Here is a 21,549-nt window from a genome sequence, read left to right on the forward strand (position 1 = left end):
GTGGAATTATAGAGAGAGAGAGAGACTGCCTTGCATTCAGAAGTGGAATCACTGCGATGAGTGGAGTATGCTTCAACATTCCACTTGCCAGAACTTCGAGATAGATTATAAGGATCTGATTGCGATGATAAATTAGCCTCTGGCTTGACCAAGTTTGCAACAGAATTGAACACGATAAAGACCCTGCTGATATATTCCAAGAGCGTAAATGAAATTTCTGACTTTTTAACTAAGAATGCGAGGTCTTTTCATATACAATTGTATTATATTGATTGTTTTATTCCGGTATAGTTATCAAGATCATCTCAAATTTAAGTAATATAATAGTTGTTTGTTGTCAAAAAAAAATCATTTACAAGGGTAATTCGTATGTTTATATATAATAATATGATTTCGGCCTGAAAACTACAGTCGCTATCTAAACCAAATCCACTGACATTATACTTGAATTGTATTGTTTTCACCGTATTTTATATGATACATAAAACAAGTAAAATTCTACTTGCGAACTAATAGTTGCTCGCTGTAAGGAAAAAAACGGACAGATGAGAACAGGCCAACTAATGGATATGAAAGCAGGCCAACTAATGGATATATATATTAAGCCCATCCAAATTGCAGCACCATTTATATCGAATATGTTTCTTAATAATAATCACTGCTTTATGTGAACCAACGAGAACCAAAATAAATAACATCAGATATAAAGGTTTGGCAGAAACCATGAGTGTTGAGTCTGGTAAAACTGAACTGAAAGAAAGAAACGGTTTGGATTTAAAATACCAAATATATAAAATAGATGTTAATTTTTCTAAAAACAAATCCGCAACATATGCAAATGATTCAGTTTATAGACCAAACAAATCGAATAGACAAAAAGTCATTAAGTAAATAAAGTGGTATAGCTATATGTAAATTATATAATACAATTGATCATATATATACATAATTTACCTTATTGATATGATCTTGACATCTAAAAAGGTTTTAATAATTTGTATTTTATTTAATTTCAAAATTGTTTTAATTTTCATTCATTTTCATCAAATTAAATAGAATTTTTTATTGATAGATATTGATGCCAAATTTATGTTATTTAATAATATTTTATTACTAACTTTTTCTTATTTTGCTTTCATGAGAATTATTATAATTATTAAATTTTGATTTTTACTAATTATATTTCTAAAATCTAAAGAAAATAGCAAATTATATTTAAAAGCTACAGTACTAATCTATGTTATAGTAAATCAGATTTTTAATTATATAGACTAAAACTCACAAAATGTTTGAAAAATAAATAATAGTTATTATTTTTTGGTATTAAAACAAATAAAGTGAAAACCAAAAGTTTATCAACCGAACTAAAATATGGTCCAATATGATTGCTGATATTTGTAAAACGAAATACTAGAAAACTAAAACAAGAAATGAATCGAAACACGAACACCTATGACATCTGGATTGGACACCGCTGAAAGAAACAAACACAGACTTAGTAAATCACTCAACAGACGACTCATATCATTACACAGCAGCTGAGCATCCACTATTCATTCTCGACTGAAACAACTTACGAGAACTAATCACACTTCCCATACATTTACTAACACATCACACCTCACCCAGAATTGTTTATCATTCACAGAATACCAACAACGAAAAACACACACAAAACAAAAACAAAAGAAAATAGCATCTGAATAACATTGGGATATCGAGGATGTGTTAAGTTTGAAGATATCGATTCTCTGTAAAAGCAACAAACTCAACTTTCTATAGCAATTCCAATCCGTATTACAATCTACAATAGCAACTCAAGAAGCAATTTCTATCTCTCGATATCGATTCTTCTCTCGCGAATCCTCAATATGAGAATCGCCTCAAGTCTACGACTCTATCACTCTTGACTGATCACAAAACGGATAAAAGAATAATGAGCAACAAGCTCAACAGATATAAGACTCTAACGACTGTAACTGACAGACACTCTAAAACAATCAGAGACTTTTAACTATCTTATTCATATGATTTATTTGAAGTTCCCGCCTCCAGCTCAGCGTTGCACTTCCTGCGCCTTCTCACTCTGTTTCCCTTGTTTCTTTCTCGAATAGTAAACCTGCATCGGTGTATCAATACCTCCCCCCCCCCCTTCAACATTAAGCTTGTCCTCAAGCTTGAACAGTGGAATCTCTTTCTTGAACTCCTTCGCTAACACCCACGAATCATCATGCGATTGAAGTCCCTTCCATTTAACCAACAATTCCAACCCTCCAGTCGAATTGTAACGCGTTGCTACCACTGTCTCCGGTTGCACAATCACTTCCTGTAGATCATCACAAACTGGCGGCAACACTGACACTTGATGGTGATCCCCCAAGACTCTTTTCAATTGTGAAACGTGGAAGACGGGATGTATCTTTGACTCCACCGGTAAACAGAGACGGTAAGCTGCCTTTCCTACACGTTCCATAACCTCATAAGGACCGAAATACTTGGCAGAGAGCTTCTGGCACACTCGGCGCGCCACTGAGTGCTGCCTGTACGGCCGTAGCTTCAAAAACACCGATGATCCAACCTCATATTCTACATCTCTCCTGTGCTTATCGGCGTTGTTCTTCATCAATTGTTGAGCCTTGATCAAATGTTCTTTGGCATCTCGGAGTATATCGTCTCTTGCTTTAAGCATTTCTTCTAGCTCAAAGTTCTCCGTCGATCCTTCCTCATAGCGTAACAAAGCTGGTGGATCTCTGCCATACAGCACCTTGAAGGGAGACGTTTGAAGTGATGAATGATGCGATGTATTATACCATAACTCAGCCCAACTCAGATACTGAAACCAACGACGAGGATGGCTTGAAGTGAAACAGCGAAGGTAAGTCTCCAACGTGCGATTAACCACTTCTGTCTGCCCGTCCGTCTGTGGATGAAAAGCCGTACTGAAACGCAGCTTCGTACCAGCCAGACGAAACATTTCTTTCCAGAAGATACTGAGAAAAATCTTGTCACGGTCAGAGACAATGGACCGAGGAAACCCGTGCAGACGAACAATCTCCTTGATAAACTTTTTGGCCACATCTATTGCTGTAAACGGGTGACTGAGTCCTACAAAATGAGCACTCTTCGAAAGACGGTCCACGACGACAAAGATGACGTTGTTGCCATAGGAAGTAGGAAGGCCCTCCACAAAATCCATCGATATATCCTCCCAAACCGTCGATGGAATTGGAAGTGGCTGAAGAAGTCCTGCAGGTGACATTGTTGACGTCTTATGTGTCTGACACACTTGACACTCGCTAACATACCTCTGAACGTCCTTCATTAATCCTTTCCAGTGAAACACTCGCTGAATCCGCTTAGATGTTTTAAGAACCCCTGAATGTCCTCCCATTAACCCGTCATGATTCTCATGCAGTATTTGCTGAATGAATTGAGAATCCTTTGGAATCACCAGTCTCTTCTTGTACCATAGACGACCATCCAACACCGAATAGCTCCTGTTAGTCGTCGTATCGTTCTTCAGTTGCTTGATAATCCCCTGAATCCCCACATCTTGATCGATCTCCTGATATAAATCTTGCAACTGAATAACCGAAGGAATCGTTAGTGCTAACAGAGCTGAACTTGTTGACTGTTCCACCGGTTGATTCATTCTGCTCAAGGCATCAGCTGCCTTGTTCTCAATAACCGGTTTGTAGATGATCTCAAAATCAAATCCCAACAATTTAGTCATCCACTTTTGATATTCCATGTTCACTTCCTTCTGTTCAAGCAAAAATTTTAAGCTTTTCTGATCCGTGTGAACCAGAAACTTGCGACCCAACAGGTAGTGCTTCCATTTGTTGATTGCCATTACCACTGCCATCAGCTCCCTTTCGTATACTGGTTTCTGCTGCTCCCTTGGTGTTAACCCATGACTGAAAAAGGCAATTGGTTTACGCTCCTGCATTAACACCGCTCCTAAGCCAAAACCTGATGCATCTGTCTCCACTACAAAGGTTTTGTCGAACTGAGGAAGAGCCAAAACAGGTGCTGTTATCATCTTGAGTTTCAAGGCATCAAACGTCTGTTGTGCTTCAGAAGACCACTGATATTTGTCTTTGCGAAGCAGCTCCGTTAATGGTCTTGCTATTGAGCCATAATCTCGAACAAATTTTCTATAGTAGCCTGTGAGTCCGAGAAACCCCCGCAGCTGCTTGATGCTTGTAGGCGTAGGCCATAGTTTCATAGCTGCTATTTTTGAAGGATCCGTAGAGACTCCCTCAGCAGAGATGATATGTCCCAGATAATCCACTTGTGTCTGACCAAATAGACATTTCTTTTGGTGCGCGAATAATGTGTTCTTTTCCAAAATCTGTAGCACCGTCTCGAGATGATGTACATGCTCGTCCATGTTCTTGCTGTACACCAATATGTCATCGAAGAAAACCAACACGAAGACACCCAAATATGGTCTGAACAAGTCATTCATTAGAGCTTGAAACGTTGCTGGCGCGTTAGTGAGGCCAAACGGCATGACTAAGAACTCGTAGTGACCATCTTGTGTCCTGAAGGCCGTCTTCATAATGTCTGAGTCCACCATTCTTATCTGATGATATCCTGCTCGTAGGTCCAACTTAGAGAAGACAGTGGCACCATGTAGTTCGTCCAATAGCTGATCGATCATAGGTATAGGATACTTGTTGGGTATTGTTGCTCTGTTAAGAGCCCTATAATCGATGCAAAAACACCAAGACCCGTCTTTTTTCTTCACCAATAAAACTGGACTTGAGAAAGGACTTGTGCTTTGATGTATGATTCCTGACTCGAGCATTTCTTTAACCATAGTTGACATGGCTGCCTTATGCGCTTGAGGATAGCGGTAAGGCCTTACACTGATTGCTTCAGTTCCTGTCTTCAGTGTAATAGGATGCTCTCTTCCACGCAGAGGTGGTAATCCCACTGGTGGTGCAAAAACTTTTGCAAAACGTTCCAAAACCGTGATTACCCGCACAGGAATTGGTGTTGCTACTTGTGGTTGCACCTGGTGATTACCAAACCAAAGCTCAACCTCCTTCGTCCCTGCTGAGGTTGTGGATATTAGTGATTTCAAAGATTTTTGAGGTTTTGAAATCGTAGTGTCGCCTCTCAAAGTCACTTGACGATCCTTATATTGGAAACTCATCTCATGCATCTCCCAATCTACTTCGCATTTCCCAAGTGTGCGCAGCCACTGAATGCCTAGCACCACATCTACGTTACCAAGCTCCAAAGCAATGAAGTCAGTAGAGAACTCCAATTCTTGAACTTGAAATGTCACGTTCCTACAAATTCCTGCCCCGTCTACTGAGACTCCTGTTCCCAGCAGTACATTAAGCTTGTCGTCACACTTCATCCTTAGTTTTGTTTTCTTGGCTAGTGCAGGGGATATGAAATTATGCGTCGCTCCACTATCCAACAACACTATAATGGGTTGCTTCTCCAGCACTCCTCTAACTTTAGACGTCGTTAGCGTTTCGATCCCCAGAAACGCGTTGAAAGATATAGCCATCAGTTGTGAGCTCTGACAACCTTCATCGTTAACTTCTGCTTCATTACCCTCTTCTAGTACCTCCATTTCCAATCAATTGATCACTGTTATCACTTGTAATTCTGTGTTGGAACACACGTGAGTTCTTGACCATTTGCCTGCACACTTATAGCATAAGTGGTTGTCTTTGCGGTACTGCAATTCTGCATCTGAGAGATGAAGACGAGGGCGTTGTTGAGGTTTTTTGTTCTGTTGCTCACTCGACTCGCCTTGGTTTTTTGAAGTTACATTTACTGCCTTGAAAGGTGTATATGTATATCCTTTCTGACCTTTGTTCGGCACTGCTTTAACTGCACTCAACGCCTGACAAAGTAAGCTATCTTCCATTTGAACCACTGCAGCCTTATGCGCTGTTAACCCCTTCGGCTCCTTCAGCCGTATGATCTCTTTCATCTCCTTCTTTAATCCCTTATAGAATATGTTTACCAAGTTCTTCTCGTCTATACCAGTGACCTGAGCTCTCAACTCCTCGAACTCACTGATGTAGTCCTGTATGGTTCCCGTTTGAGTGATGTTGCACAGTCTTTTACCAGGTTCATCTTCGATTGAAACGGCAAATCTAGCCAGCATTCTTGTCTTGAAATCAGTCCAATCGGTAAACCTCTGCTCTGCCATCTCTCCCTCAAACCAGCTCAACACTCTCCCATCTAAACTCAGCGAAATCAGCTCAAGCTTCTATTCTTCGTTGTAGCGACCTACACGAAAGTATCTCTCCACACGAAATATCCAGCCGTACGGCTTCACACCATCAAACACAGGCAGTTCTATCTTTCTCAACAAATCATCTATGTTCTCTAAAGATACACCAAGATCCCGATAACCTAACGGTTCATTCCTCCGATGATGAGGGGAATTCGAAATCGGTACCTGAGACACCGGATCTGATTGTGATTCGTGAGATTTGCCGTTCGGTTTGGCTCGCTGGTGATTCATCTCGATCCTCTCCATCGATTCCGCCATTTTGAACATGTGCTTCTCTAGGAGATCAAATCGCTTCTCCCACGCTTCCATTCGCGTAAACGATTCGTCAATATTCTTCGACATCTGTTCTCCCGATGAAGCGAGCTGCTTATACGAATCGTTGAAGACCGTTAGCTCGTTATGGATATCTTCGATCGATTGATCCATCTCATCTATCTTCAACTTCGCTGCTGCTGCTGCCATTGCGAAGATCAATCCAGTCATGAACGCACCAGTTGTTAAGTTTGAAGATATCGATTCTCTGTAAAAGCAACAAACTCAACTTTCTATAGCAATTCCAATCCGTATTACAATCTACAATAGCAACTCAAGAAGCAATCTCTATCTCTCGATATCGATTCTTCTCTCGCGAATCCTCAATATGAAAATCGCCTCAAGTCTACGACTCTATCACTCTTGATTGATCACAAAACGGATAAAAGAATAATGAGCAACAAGCTCAACGGATATAAGACTCTAACGACTGTAACTGACAGACACTCTAAAACAATCAGAGACTTTCAACTATCTTATTCATATGATTTATTTGAAGTTCCCGCCTCCAGCTCAGCGTTGCACTTCCTGCGCCGTCTCACTCTGTTTCCCTTGTTTCTTTCTCGAATAGTAAACCTGCATCGGTGTATCAGGATGGTGGCGGTTTGTTGCTACAAATCGTGGAGGACTATAATTGGGAAGTGAACAAAAGAAAGCTTGATCTGTGTTCGAAACCAGAATGTTTCTGTGTGATGGCATGGCCTCAAAGAGAAGCTTCATGCTGCTTTGCTCTTTCCCTGGTCTTGATTCATTCCACGAAGTTACTCTTCAGGTGTAACAAAACCAATTGCTTAATCTTTCTATACAATTGATTCACAATTTTCAGAAATGTATTGATTTGTTTTCGTTGTTACTAGTGCTGATTCATATCACTACAAAAGCATTTTGATTCACAGTTTTCCAACTCTCGAGGACAATTATCACTATATTAACATTTATGCCGACACTAACTCTCGAGGACAATTTCACAAAGATTAATTCATATTAGGTTATTTCTTTATGGAACGAAATTTTGCCAATGTTGTCTACACGTTTAAGTGCAAAAAACATATAGAAGAAGCTACTTGCTGCTTTAAGTTGATCAGTTACGTGCACGACGTGAAAAAGACAAGAAAACGTGAGTACTAGCCTCATATCTGCAAGAAAGAGATTTTAAATCTGTGTATTTGCTCCATACTACTTTTCTTCTTTTCGCCCTAATCAGTGCCAATGGTATTGCTTTTGAATGGATGATGCTGATTGCTTTACAATACCTATACAAATTGCATGAGCGTTATGCGTTCTTTGACTAACCCATCAATTTGAATGACAAGAGGGACTTGCCAGAACTGTCGACATTGATTACTTTTGCCTTTCTCAGTAATGTTATTGTTTTAGATTTTGGGTTTGATTATTGTTGCCAAAACTATGATGTCTGCTAGGCACGTAACTTGTTCAGTTTCATTATAACCACTTTTTTATTGCTTTCTCCTGTGTCGAAAAGTAAAAGGTTGGTTTGATGAAGTTTTCTTTGCTATTTTATTTCGAGATGCTTTTTGTTAGACGAAGTCTGACCTTAATATTGAATTTTCTTTCAAAGAACTGCCAGTTTTTGAATAATTGATATTGACTTTACATTTTCTTTAATTGACTCTGTACATCTTTCCCTATTATCTACTTTTGTATAGATTATGATCTGTCAATGAACATTACTTTTTCTTTTCATAACTTTCATGCCTGACGATGACGGTTTTTTTTCAATGCTATTCCCGATATAGGTGCCTGCGATGCAACTTATTGGTAACGCCTTGGAACTTGGAAGTAAGAACTCTATTTATGCTCAAGTACACTACTGTAAGCATTTATTATCTTGTTTGCTACTTGTGCAATCATTTATGCTCCTATGTTTTTGTCGGTCACCAGATTTTATGATCAAATCCTTTCTCCGCTCTTCTGAGCAAATTAACACATTACCCTATTAGACCAAACAAGCAGGAGTGTGTGCGGCGAGTGAAGCAATGACTAAACTTTTAGGAAGGTCTCTGCCTAAAACATAAAAGCAAAGAAACTAGGCCTTCCTTGAAATGGTCCCTGCGACATATTTTCTTCACTTGTCACCATCTTTGCAAATATATCTACCTGATAAATCAGTTCTTTTTTTTCTTGCATATTATACGATTTCTTTTTATAAATCAGTAGTTGCATCTTTTGGCTGTATTATTGAGTTGAGAGCCATATATAGGATTATGGTTTAGTGGAAAGAATCAGTCTTGATCAAAATATCCATCACGTCTTAAGTGCAAAATCTAGTAGTCGCTTGAAACAATACATCTTTTTGCTTAGTTGAACCAAAAGTTTGATGATATGTTCTATCCTGAATCCCTTTTGTCTTATCATTCTTTCCTTAAAGTATTGTTTCTAACCTTTATAGGGTGGGTGGTAAAGGCAATTAGTTTAGCTTTTAAGCATATCTTTGTGTACCTTAGTTGGCAGAAATGATATGCATCTTGGCATAATTTAATTCTATGCGCCTCTAATTATTAATACCACACGTTTCTATTTTTTGGTCCACTGACAATGAGCCTGATTACGTGTACATCATCAATAAAACCAGCATTTTGATTTCAAGATCTGTCACAATAAGTAATCCAGATCAGTTCGGGTTAAGAATCGAGAGATATCTAAGGTATTGAAAATTACCACCTTAAGTGTATATAAAATGAATTAGATATGCGGATAGAGAATAAGGTACAACTAAGGCACATAGTGAATGGATTAAAAAAATTATTATTATTTTAAAGTTAAAAGTATTAGAAAGATAAAAACCAGAGTCATAAATATTATATTTTATATAATGAAAGATTGAACGAAATTGTGTATGTTAAAATAAGCTTGGATATGTTTTTAAACGTGTGTTTATTTGTAATTGAAATAAAGTTTCTGAAAGTGAATCAATAAAAATAAACAAATATTTCTTAAAATTAATTATCAATTAAAAATAAAACAATACATAGGAAATATAATTATTGCTATGACAATAAAATTATGAATATAGAATAAAACAAAACATATACAATAGAACAAAGTCTACATGAAAGGAACAATTTATAAAAAAAACATAGAAAAAGATTAATAGCAACAACAAAGGATATCAAACAATTCGAGCAACAAAAAAATTATACTTCACACAAAAATATTAGTAAATAGTACAGAAAATGTTAAAATTGTTGAAACTTACATTAGAATCAATGAGAACCATTCAATGGGTAGGCCACCAGTAGGAAAATATTGCTTCCATAATCAGATGACACTCACCCTTACTCTCGACATTGTCTTCGATGGTTTCAAATCGACTACGGAGTTGAAGCTTGCCATTACTGCTTTGCTTGCTGGAACGGTTTTGTAATGATGGTTTGGGAAGAAGATTGTGATGATGCTATGTGTGCAAGGCTACATATTTATATGCGAAATGATGCTTTGAAATCAAATCCGACTAATTATAGAAAATATTCACGAATTAATATCACAAAACTTGCGCTTCAATTTATATTTAAAACATGGCCCTTAACACACACTTAGATCTTGACCTGTGCGACCGCACGGGTATTAATTTTCAGTTTTGGTTTTTATTTATTTACACTAAATAGTATATTTGTAATATTTGATCGTTTTATATTGACTAAGCTTGGGGTGGGTATTTGGATATCCACTCGAATTCGGTTAAAATCTATTTGGGTTTGAGATTTTCGAGTATAAAGATTCTAGCTCTATTCGGGTATTTATAAATTTTGGTTTCAGTCTGATTCGGATCTTTGCGGGTTTGATAACCCGTTTAAACTATTTTTAATTTTTCAAATTTATATATCTTTAAATTTCCCTAAATCTAAAAATAAAAATAATATAACATGTAAATTTGAGTAATGTAAGCCAAAGTACCTAAATTAAAAATTAAAAAAAAAGTTTAACTTGAATATTTGGATGAAGAATAAATATATATTTTAAGTGTTTTTGGTGTTTTGATTATTATTTATCTACTTTAGATGTTTATTTTTGATTATTTTTTATATTTCAAATATTTTAAAGAACTTAAATTAACTTATATCTTGGATATTAATTCAAAAAATAGCTAACATATTGAAGTATATAAATATGATTTAGATACATTTGAATATCCGAAATATTTCGTTCGGATAAGGTTTGGTTATGGTTCTCTAGATACCAAAATGGTAAATCCGTTTAGATATTATCTAGTTCCGGTTTAAATTTGGTAATACTTTTTTCGTTCAGATTTTTAAATGAAGAGTTAATATTATAATTTTCATGAATTATTTGTCCAATAAAAATGTTTTTTTTTTTTGAATTTGACATTGATTTAAGGGATAAGTAAATGAAATGTATTTAATTCAAATTTAGTTTTGGAAAACACATTAATCTAAGTGGAAAAGACAAAACATTAAAATATGAATTTTATTTAATTGTGTATTTAATTTTGGAAAACACATTAATATAACTGAAAAAGACAAGCATTAAAATAGGAAACTCAATTTAATTCTCAGTGGCATGGAAGTGTAATTAAATTTGAAAACTAAGGGCATTTCTATATGTGTACTTCTGTTTTAATAAGATAGATATAACAAAGGGAAAATTCCATAAAAATATCTTTTGTTAAGCTTTTTAATACCTAAAATTTTTCACTACCCATGCTCACTTTAATACACAATTTGTTTTAAATGTGTCTTTTTTAATACTCACACTTTGTTTATTTTAATTTATAATACTAATAAGTTTCGAACAAAATTTTAAAAAATATTTAAAATCTAAGGAAAAATATTACAAATACAAAATTTAAAAAATCTCTAAAATTGAGAAAAAATAATACAAATTTCTAATTTTATTTTAAGATTTTAGAAATAAGGTCAATAAATTATGTAAAAAACTATTTTTAAAACAAAATTATAATTTCAGGGGAAAAATAAATTTGTTTTTCTATTTCAGAAAAAAATAAATTCAATATTTTGAACTTAACAACAATTCACAAAATTTAATGCTATACACCATATAATTACTTACAAAAAACAATTTACTAAGCTTTTTGTAAACCGTAGAGATTTTTTAAAATTTTTGTTTGAAACCTATTGATATTTTTATGAAAATACATAAAGTTTGGGTATTAAAATGGGCACAATTTTAAAATTTTGTTTTTTTAAATAATTAAAATAATTAGTTGGACTATTAAACTGGGTAGTGAAAAAATTTGATATTAAAAAGCTTACCAAAATTCAGCTATGGTATTTTTACGAAAAGATCCCTATAACAAATCAACACAGCTTAAATTAGGTAAATAATGTCATATACCAATTATATAACCAATGCAATTATCTTATATAAATTTGTAACGATGTAAAAAATGTAAGACATGTGCTGTAATTTAAAAAATAAATGATCCATAAACTTACCTTTACATACAACCTTATTGCCCCAAAGTAATTGATGGGAATAAAAATCAATCAATGTAAATTTTGAATTGATTCCACAATTTCTGATGATTGACCACTATCATAATAGAACATGTAATAGTCTTAATCAGATTAAGCACTATCATAATTTTTATTTTTATTTTTGTCGACAAGATTACAGAATCACGATGACTCTGTAAACCCAATTGGTGGCTTTGTATCCATATGGACAGTAAACGACGTATGTTGCCTGACACCACGTGCTAAGTTATCCGCCTTGTTGTTTTGCGTCCTTGATATATGAATAATCTCCGAGCTGTAAAAACTTCTCTTGAGTCTTCTGATGTCTTCTAGGTAGGTTGCAAAAGCCGGCCATTCTTTTGATTCCGAAACCATCTTCACCAATTGAGAACAATCCGTTGCAAATGTAACATTATATTGCCTTAAGTTCCTCATACATTCCATTGCCCATATGAGAGCTTCTACCTCCGTGTGTAAAGGGGATTGACTAGCCCTTGTATTTCTAATTCCTAATAATCCTTCAAAGCCTTCTAAAACACCATCGTCCCGGTCTAATTGGCAACGCAGCGTCAGCTGTTTGTACAACTTGATTCTGATTCTGAATTATTGCTTGTTGAGCGTCTTTCCAAAATAGAGACTCATTCATAGCCAGTTTAAGAGTGTCCCTAGGATCCATATCAAAATTACTATAAACTTTGTTATTTCTTTCTTTCCATATGTACCAAGTATCCACGCAAAATGATGATCGTCCATTGTTGGCTTAATTCTCCAGAATAGATAATCAATATTCGCAAATAAAGATTGTCCCAGAAAATAATCTGGATGCGAAGGAATCCTTGATAGAGCCCAAACATGGACTGCTGGTGGGCATTCAAAAAACATGATTTATAGATTCCTCTGTTGCTCCAAATCTGTCACAAACGATATCTCCCTGAAGACCTCGTGCTTTTAGATATTTTTTAACTTCTATAAACCCTGACAGCAACTGCCATAGAAAATGATTCATCTTTGGTGGACAACAAACCTTCCAGCAAAAAACTTTAAGATCCGTGACAGTGGGACCAAACTCAAGTGCCCCTCTTCCTCGATCTGGATATGCTCTTTCTACTTGATATCCTGATTTAACTGTATATTTTCCATTTTCTGTAAAGTGCCAGCCATTCCGATCTACTGTTTGTATCCTACTTAAAGGTATACTTTCAACAATCTTAACATCCGCAGTTTCCATTATTTCCTGTAAAGCCAGTGAGTTCCATGTTCGCGACGAGGCAATGATGAGAGAGTCGACCGTAAGGTCTGGTAAAAGAACATTTTGTTTTTTATTTGCTAGTCTCGGCCGGTTGGTTGAGAGCCAATGATCATTCCATACTGATATAGAAGATCCTGATCCCACCTTTTTGATTAGTCCTTTGCTAACCAGAAATCTAGCAGAGATTATACTGCGCCAACCATAGAAGGACGAGTACGATCTAATCGGTAATAGGGGTGAAGCATTCCTAAAATACCGACCTTTAAAGACACGAGAAAATATAGTATTTGGCTTATCTATTAATCTCCATAGTTGCTTTCCAAGCATGGCTGTGTTGACATCCGTAAGATCTCTAAACCCAAGCCCTCCATCATCTTTATGTACACAAACCTTATCCCATGATTTCCAGTGTAATCCTTTTGTGTTACCACTAGGACTCCACCAAAATTGTGCTACCGCACTGGTAAGTTTTTTCATCACCGTTTTCGGAATTCGATAACAGGACATAATATGATTGGGAAGAGCAGTTACCACCGATTTTATAATCACCTCTTTTCCTCCTCTAGTAAAAAATTTAAAAGTCCATACATTTACTCTGTTGTTTAACCTTTCCTGTATAAAGTCAAATACTTGAACTTTCGAACCTCCCAAACTTTCTTGAATACCCAAATATGTTCACATTCCTCCCAAATTTTGTATTCCTAAAATGTCTATGAGTTCCTGACGAGTTACCTCGTCAATCTTGTGCCCGAACTGAATCGACGACTTCTGAAAATTTATCTGTTGCCCCAATACTTTTTCATATTCTTTGAGAAAAACCATAATAGCCTAATACTCCTCTTTATGCGCTCTACAGAAAAAAAATACTATCATCAGCAAAAATCAAATGAGATATTGAGGGACATGCCCTTGCCACCTTTATTCCCGTTAGCCTTTCTTCCTGTTCCGCATTTTTAATATTAGTGCTTCAGTACACATGATGAATAAATAAGGGGATAAAGGGTCACCCTGTCGTAATCCCCTATTTGGAATAATTTGTCCTGTTGGTTGCCCATTTAGTAAAACTCTATACTGCACCGAAGATATACACTCCATCATCAACTTTACCCAATGAGGATCAAAACCCATTTTGTGAAGTAAAGCCTGAATGAAAGACCATTCCACCCTGTCATACGCCTTACTCATACCCGTTATTATCGCCATGAACTTGTTCAGACAAGACTTATTTGTCCTCAGTCCATGAAACATCTCTTGTGCAATTAGAATATTATTAGAAATCAATTTCCTTGTCACAAAAGCCGACTGTGTTTCCTAAATTAGAGCGGGAAGATAAGCCTTTAGCCTTTAACATAATACCTTTGAAATAATTTTATATCCTACATTACATAAACTTATTGGCCTAAGCTCTGTCATCCTAGTCGGTCTCTCCGTCTTAGGAATCAAGCATATGTTTGTAATTTTTAACCGTGCATCCAATTTCCCAGTAACAAAAAATTGTTAACCAGCTCCAATATATCATTTTTGATAATGTGCCAAGAGTACTGAAAGAAAAGAGCCGTCATGCCATCCGGTCCCGGGGCCTTTTCCGGGTGCATCATAAATAGTGCTTGTCGCACTTCTTCCTCTGTGGATAACTTGATTAAACGCTGATTCGTTTGTTGAGATATAGTTGGTTTAATTTCCTCTAAGAAATCATTGAATTCCGTAGGTGATGTGGTTTGAAAAAGTTCATCAAAGTAATCAACTGCCACCTTCTCTACTCCTTTATCCTCAGCTACCCAGTTCCCATTAGTGTCATATAAACCCACAATGCGATTGCGTGCCCGCCGCTGCTTTGTCAAAGCATGAAAAAATTGGTACTAAGGTCTCCTGCAGTGTTTCTGATGTACCTTGGATTTTACCCGTTTTCATCCAAGATATATATATATGCTTTTATACTATTACTATTATGTATTCTACTCTATTAGGTATGTTTTCAGGTTAAGGAGTTGCTTGGAGTAAAGTGATGATTATGGAGCATTTAGGAGCTTAAAAGACATTTCATCCGAGCTGGTTATTTGAGGTCGATACAGAGTGGAAGATATCGAGCGATGCACATCCAGTGACGTCGATCGATGTTGAAGAGACGCCTCGACAAATGAAGATTAGTATCGATCGATGTACATCATGTACCATCGATCGATGTCGAGACGCGATATGAAGAGACTCTTAACCAGTTGACGCTAAACCCAAGGACTCACCAACTTACGAGATTACCCCTGACGAGTTTTTAACCTAGTAGAGATATACTTAAAACTGCCAATTGTGTTTTACGGCAGAAGAGTTTTTTCAGACTTGCGTTCTTCACATTTGTTATCTTTCTCTATCTATGCAGTTTTCTTATTTGATTTTGTTATGAATTGCTTAGCTATGTCTGAGTAGTTCTTTGATTAGATCCAGGGTTCAAATAGGTTAGAGGGATTAGCCCCAAACTAAAGATCTGCTAAGTTGTGATAGAATTGATAGGTTGTTTCTAATGCTTGTTCTAGCCTTTCTAACTAGGACATGAATCTAGGATATTGCATGTACCAAGCATCCTTGTGCATCCAACCCCGAAACCTAAACCTATCAAGCTGTTAGTACTAGAGTAGAGCGAGATCTGATCTAGAAAAGCAGTGAGATATATCAAACCCGCGCCTAGGCCTAGATAGAAGCGTATCGATCGATATAGTCCATCGACTATCAATCGATATCGTGAAAGGTTAATCGATCAATATCCATCTGTGATCATCGATCGACACTTTCTTGTGTCAATAAACGAGAGTTGAGACATGGGATTCTAGTTAGTTAACAAGTGAAATAATGCGAGAGCCTGATCACTGAGTTAAGCGATTGAGCTCTAAATTATCATGCAAGCAACTGTTAAGCATCTATAGGATTTAAAAATCTCCAACACCTGAATCGTAACCCTGTGTCTAATACCCTTTCCAATAAGTGACAAACCTCAAATCATCTTGTTAGACGAGCAATAGCCTTGCTCATTAGGATTTCTATCTATCTTATTAAAGTAGAAGTACTTTAAGCTTTTGTTTGGTAATAGGGATAGGAGTCTTTAAAAAAATTAAATTTTGTTTGGTAACAAAGATAGTAGAGAATTTTGTATTTTCCTTGTTTAAATGATAGATTTAAGTATTTAATGTATTTTCCTAATTTAAATAATAGATTTCTTTAATAGAATGAATCTTAACCAAAATAAATTTCTTTATAGATTTTTTGTTAACATTAAATATTTTTCAATATTTATTAATAAAAATAATAAAATAAAAATCACACATCAAAATCAATTTATATATCATATAAAGAAAATATAAATATTTTATTTATAAATTGTTAGTATAATATTTGTATAATATAAGTCCAATTAGTTATAAACATTATATTTTTATATGGTACACTGTGATATAATAGACGATTAAAATCACATAATATAATTATTTAAAGTAATAAATAAAAATTTTGTTTTAAAATGTTATACTAACAATTATGTAACACATATATATATATATATATATATAAATAAACAACAATATATAGCCACGGGTCAAACTATAGAAATAAACAACAATGGCGTAAGATTTTTTTTAACAAATTTATTTTAATTTCAAATATGTTTATATATTTTATTTATTTATAAATTATTTTAATTTTTATTAATAATGCTAAGATTTTCGAATTGGAAAAAATTATGACCCATCTCTATATTATTTTAATTAAGAATTTAAAACTTATATCAAAATATTTTTTAAACTTTTAATTTTTATTATAACTACAAATGTTAATTTTTAATCTAAATTTATGTTTAAATATTACAAATATATCATTTATAATTAAAAAATAAAATAAATAAAATAAATACCCGCCCGAGTGGGCGGGTCAAGATCTAGTTTAAATTTAAAACACTTCCAAAATCAAAACCTTAGAATTAATAAATAACTAGATTTAATCGGTTCCCTAGCTCCTTGTGGATTCGATCCCTAAGTACTACGACTGAACCTCTTTCGATGAGAGTAATTCACTCCTTAGGGTAATTTGAGTGGTATCAAATTTGGCGCCGTTGCCGAGGAGCTTTGATGGTCATTAGATTTAGTTTTATTAATTCTTTCTTCTTTTCTACCCTTTATTCTCATAAAATTTTTCTTGTCTTTTCATGTACATGCCCAACAGTACCAGGAGCAAAAAAGACAATAATTTGTTATTCTCAGAGGATCCTGCTCACTTGGAACGTTTGATCCGCAAAGGTCTACACTCCACATCGATCGACACAAAAGCTTTTCACGTCGACCGATTTTCTTCACCAGCCGTCGACCAACACCCGACCTTCACCGTCGACCGATCCTACTCGTTCGACATCGATCGATCCTACACCAGGTATATCGTTCGATTTTCAGTTGTGAAACATGGTTGCGGTTGTTATTCTCACGCAGGATGAGAATGGAAACCCGTATGACCAGGATGGTCATCTGCGTAATGCAACAGGTCAGAAAATAGACGCTCAGGGGGCTGTAATCCCTGATGCTGATGCTACAGGAGATGCTCAACCTGTAGAAGAGGCTTCTCGACCGAGAGCACTGGCTGACTATGACCTTCCAGACGAGTACTATGCCAAAAGATCAGCCATTCGACTCCCGGAGATCCAGAGAACGAATTTCGAGCTGAAACCTCAATACTATACACTCGTGTCGCAGATACCCTTTTCTGGGTTACCGAACGAGCATCCTATGGACCATCTGGAAAGGTTCGAGGATCTAATAGCTGCTATTCGTATGGATGGAATCCCGGAGGATTACCTATTGTGCAAAGCGAGATTTTTCGCGGTTTACAAGTTTACGTGAAAATTCGTAAAACGGACAGACTTGAGTGAAGAGACAATTTTGGGATCTCGCATCGGGTGTTGATACTATGTGTATGAGATGTTAAGTACCAGCAAGGATGGGTTTAGCAAGACCTAGGTTTACTCTCGGACTAATGCTTTGCGACGATAAATCAGCATTCGTTTTGCCTGTTTGCGATTTTAACCTGATTCGTACCGTTTTAAAATCCGCAAAGTGTTATCGGTACGAATCGAGCTACTTCCGCTAGGAAGTGCTAAACTAAAATTTTGGATTTCTTGTATAGCGCGCTATGTTATCCTTGTCGGATGTAAGAGAGCCTACCCTTAGGTGGCTTGTCTGTTTAGGACATTAGAGTTTGTTTGTTGTGATCAGCAACAACGATATGATGCAATTTTGTTGGCGTTTGAAAAATTTGTTTGAGAAATATTTATTCGGGCACGAAGTGACGTCTCGCAGTGCTGTAAATTAATTTTTCTTATGCCATAAAAGAATTATGGGTTTTGAAAAAATGCTTAGTTAGACCGCAAATTGCCTTCGGGTGATAATTTTCTAGATGTGATAATCGTTTTAGTGGATGCTGGATCCGTTGTTTGTTTGCAAAGAGTTTCGAAAATTCGGAGTCATTGTTTGTAAAGAGTTTTGAAAATTCGGAGTCTTCGAAAGTTTTGGGAGTATACGCACCCCACTCCCCCCCTTTTTATCAGGGGGGATAGCTGAACCCGCCGGTTAGCGAGTTGCTTACGTACCCCTTTTCGGGGATCAAGCAGTCTCGTAGTTCTTTGCTCCACGTTTATGTTTAGTGGTAGTATTTCTTAAGATGCATCGCGTTCCAAGTTCTTGGGATTTTTACGTCTTGCATGTTCGCGATTTGATACGAACCTCGTCGGACCACTTTTATGACTTTGTATGGTCCTTCCCAGTTCGCTCCCAGCTTTCCTGCGTTTCGTTCAGCAGTGTTTTGGAAGACTTTACGCAAGACTAAATCGCCTTCTTTGAACCTACGATGGCGTACGTTCGCGTTATAGTATTTAGCGGCAGCATGCTGGTAATTTTGGATTCGGATGAGCGCCTAGTCGCGGCGTTCATTGATAAAATCGAGATTGTCCAGCAACATGGCGCTGTTTAGATCTTCCCGTTCGGGAAGTAATCTTCCTCGTACGCCGGGAAATTCCACTTCCGTCGAGATCATGCATTCTGTCCCGTAGACGAGGGCGAAGGGATTTTCTCCTGTTGCTCGTCTCGGGGTGGTTCGATGTGACCAGAGAACTCCTTCGAGTTCTTCTGCCCATCAACCCTTTTTGGCTTCTAAGCGCTTTTTCAATCCGTCTAAGACGGTTTTGTTTATAGTTTCCGCCTGTCCGTTGCATTTTGGATACCTTGGAGTTGACTTGTTAAGTCGTTTCCATTTCTTGCAGAATGCTTCGAATCGAGTCGAAATAAACTGAGATCCGTTGTCCGTTACGATTTCGTATGGGACGCCGTGTCTAGTTATGATATTTTTCCAGACGAAGTTCTCGACCTGTGCGTCTTTGATACTTGCGTAGGATTCTGCTTCTACCCATTTTGAAAAGAAATCCGTGAGGACTAGGAGGAAACGTTTCTGCTTTGATTTGTGTAAAGGTCCGACAATGTCCATGGACCACCGCATGAAGGGATATGGGGACGAGATAGAAGAGAGGATGTCTGCGGGTTGGCGAATCGTTGGAGCGTGCCTTTGGCACTTCTCGAATTTCCGTGCGAATTTCTCGCAATCTTTGATCATAGTTGACCAATAATATCCATGGCGTTTTATTTTGATTGCGAGGGATCTTCCGCCGGAGTGATTTCCGCACGACCCGGAATGGACCTCTTCCATGATATTTATCGCCTTTTCTCCTTCAGCGCATGTCATGAGAGGGCCGGAGAAACGCCATTTATAAATTTCGCCTTCTCTCGTGATGTACCGCGCTGCTTGGGTCTTCACCTTTCGGGCTGCCCATTTCTCAGCGGGTAAGGTCCCATCCACGATATAGGCTCGAATGGGTTCTAACCAAGGGCTGTCGCAGCCGTAGTCGGTTTGATCCGCATCTTCTTCTGGCTGATCTTCGTTTTCTTCCGCATCTTCAATCTGCGCCCTGATCAGATTGATGACCACTGGTGGTCCGATGTTCGGGTGTTCTATGAATTCGACGGGGATTTTCCTTTTAAGTCCCGGGTCTGAGCTTGAGGCGAGGGCGGCTAAGGCATCGGCCTGGACATTTTCCGAACGGGGAATCATAGTGAGGGCGAACTGGTTGAAGTCACGGGCCAAGTCTTGGACGAGTTTCAGATACGCTTCCATCCTTTCAAACCTTGCTTCGTATTCTCCACTGTATTGGTTCGCGACTAACTGAGAGTCGCAGTAAGCTTGAATGTTACTGATTTTTAGTCCATGGGCAAGCCGCAAGTCTGCGACAAGCGCTTTGTACTCCGCCTCATTGTTTGATGCGTGAAAATCCAAACGGAATGACTGCTCTAGGATTTCTCCGGTAGGTGAGGTGAGTCGAATCCCGATCCCAGATCCTTGTTTAGACGATGATCCGTCGACGTGAAGGACCCAAGTCGAATTTGGCTCTTCGTTGGTTATGTCTCCTGTGGGTAATTCTACAAAACAATCTGCGAGTACTTGTGATTTCGCGCAATTCCTTGGGCGATACTCGACGTCGTACTCGCTTAATTCGATTACCCACTTTGCGAGTCTGCCGGACTGGCTTGAGCTGGGCAGAATCGTCCGCAGGGGGAACGTGGTGAGAACCACTATGGTATGAGACTGAAAATACGGTCTCAACTTTCTTGCCAAATTTATGACGGAAAATGCCAATTTTCCATCAATGGGTATCGAGTTTCCAACGTCTAGTAGTGTCTTACTTACGTAAAAGATTGGCTTTTGTTCTCCGCGTTCTTCTCGTATCAAGACGCCACTGACTGCCGATGCGGAGACCGCGATATAGAGGAATAAAGGTTCGTCCTCTACAGGTTTTGCAAGAACGGGAGGAGTGGCCAGGTAATGTTTCAGCTGTTGGAAAGCCTTCTCACACTCCTCCGACCACTCAAACTCGGAAGGCACTTATCGGTGGAGCGCGAGATGAAATGATTAAAGGCCACGACTCTTCCAGTTAATCTTTGGACTTCTCCTTTGGTACTCGGGGAGACCATTTCTATCAGTGCGTCGATTTGTTTTGGATTGGCCTCTATCCCGCGAAATGTCACGAGGTAACCGAGGAACTCTCCCGATGCTACCGTGAACCTGCCTTTTGACGGGTTAAGTTTCATGTTATGCTGGTTCAGCCTTGCAAAACACTCTTCTAGGTGAGTTATATGATCGCGTTCGTCAAGGGATTTTACGAGCATATCATCGATATACACTTCCAT

At 37.4% G+C, this 21,549-nt stretch overlaps 1 protein-coding gene across 1 annotated transcript; it reads right to left on the bottom strand.

Moving 5' to 3' along the window:
* Nucleotides 1-19,344: 19,344 nt before the first annotated feature.
* On the bottom strand, nucleotides 19,345-21,549 carry LOC130500112 (uncharacterized). The gene is made up of 3 exons (XM_056994823.1): nucleotides 21,321-21,549; nucleotides 19,718-21,243; nucleotides 19,345-19,440 (listed from the first exon to the last, which is right to left on the bottom strand). Exons 1-3 carry the CDS (start codon nucleotides 21,547-21,549, stop codon nucleotides 19,345-19,347), a joined length of 1,851 nt encoding a protein of 616 aa, XP_056850803.1.

Source organism: Raphanus sativus, chromosome 9 (assembly GCF_000801105.2).
Source record: "Raphanus sativus cultivar WK10039 chromosome 9, ASM80110v3, whole genome shotgun sequence".
Classification (NCBI taxonomy): Eukaryota; Viridiplantae; Streptophyta; class Magnoliopsida; order Brassicales; family Brassicaceae; genus Raphanus; species Raphanus sativus.

Coding starts and splice junctions, on each gene's coding strand:
- LOC130500112 (XM_056994823.1), bottom strand. CDS start 21,549: ATGGAAGTGTATATCGATGATATGCTCGTAAAATCCCTTGACGAACGC. Junction 21,244..21,320: donor GATAGAAATGGTCTCCCCGA/GTACCAAAGGAG, acceptor TCCACCGATAAG/TGCCTTCCGAGTTTGAGTGG. Junction 19,441..19,717: donor CGGATTTCTTTTCAAAATGG/GTAGAAGCAGAA, acceptor GTTGATGGGCAG/AAGAACTCGAAGGAGTTCTC.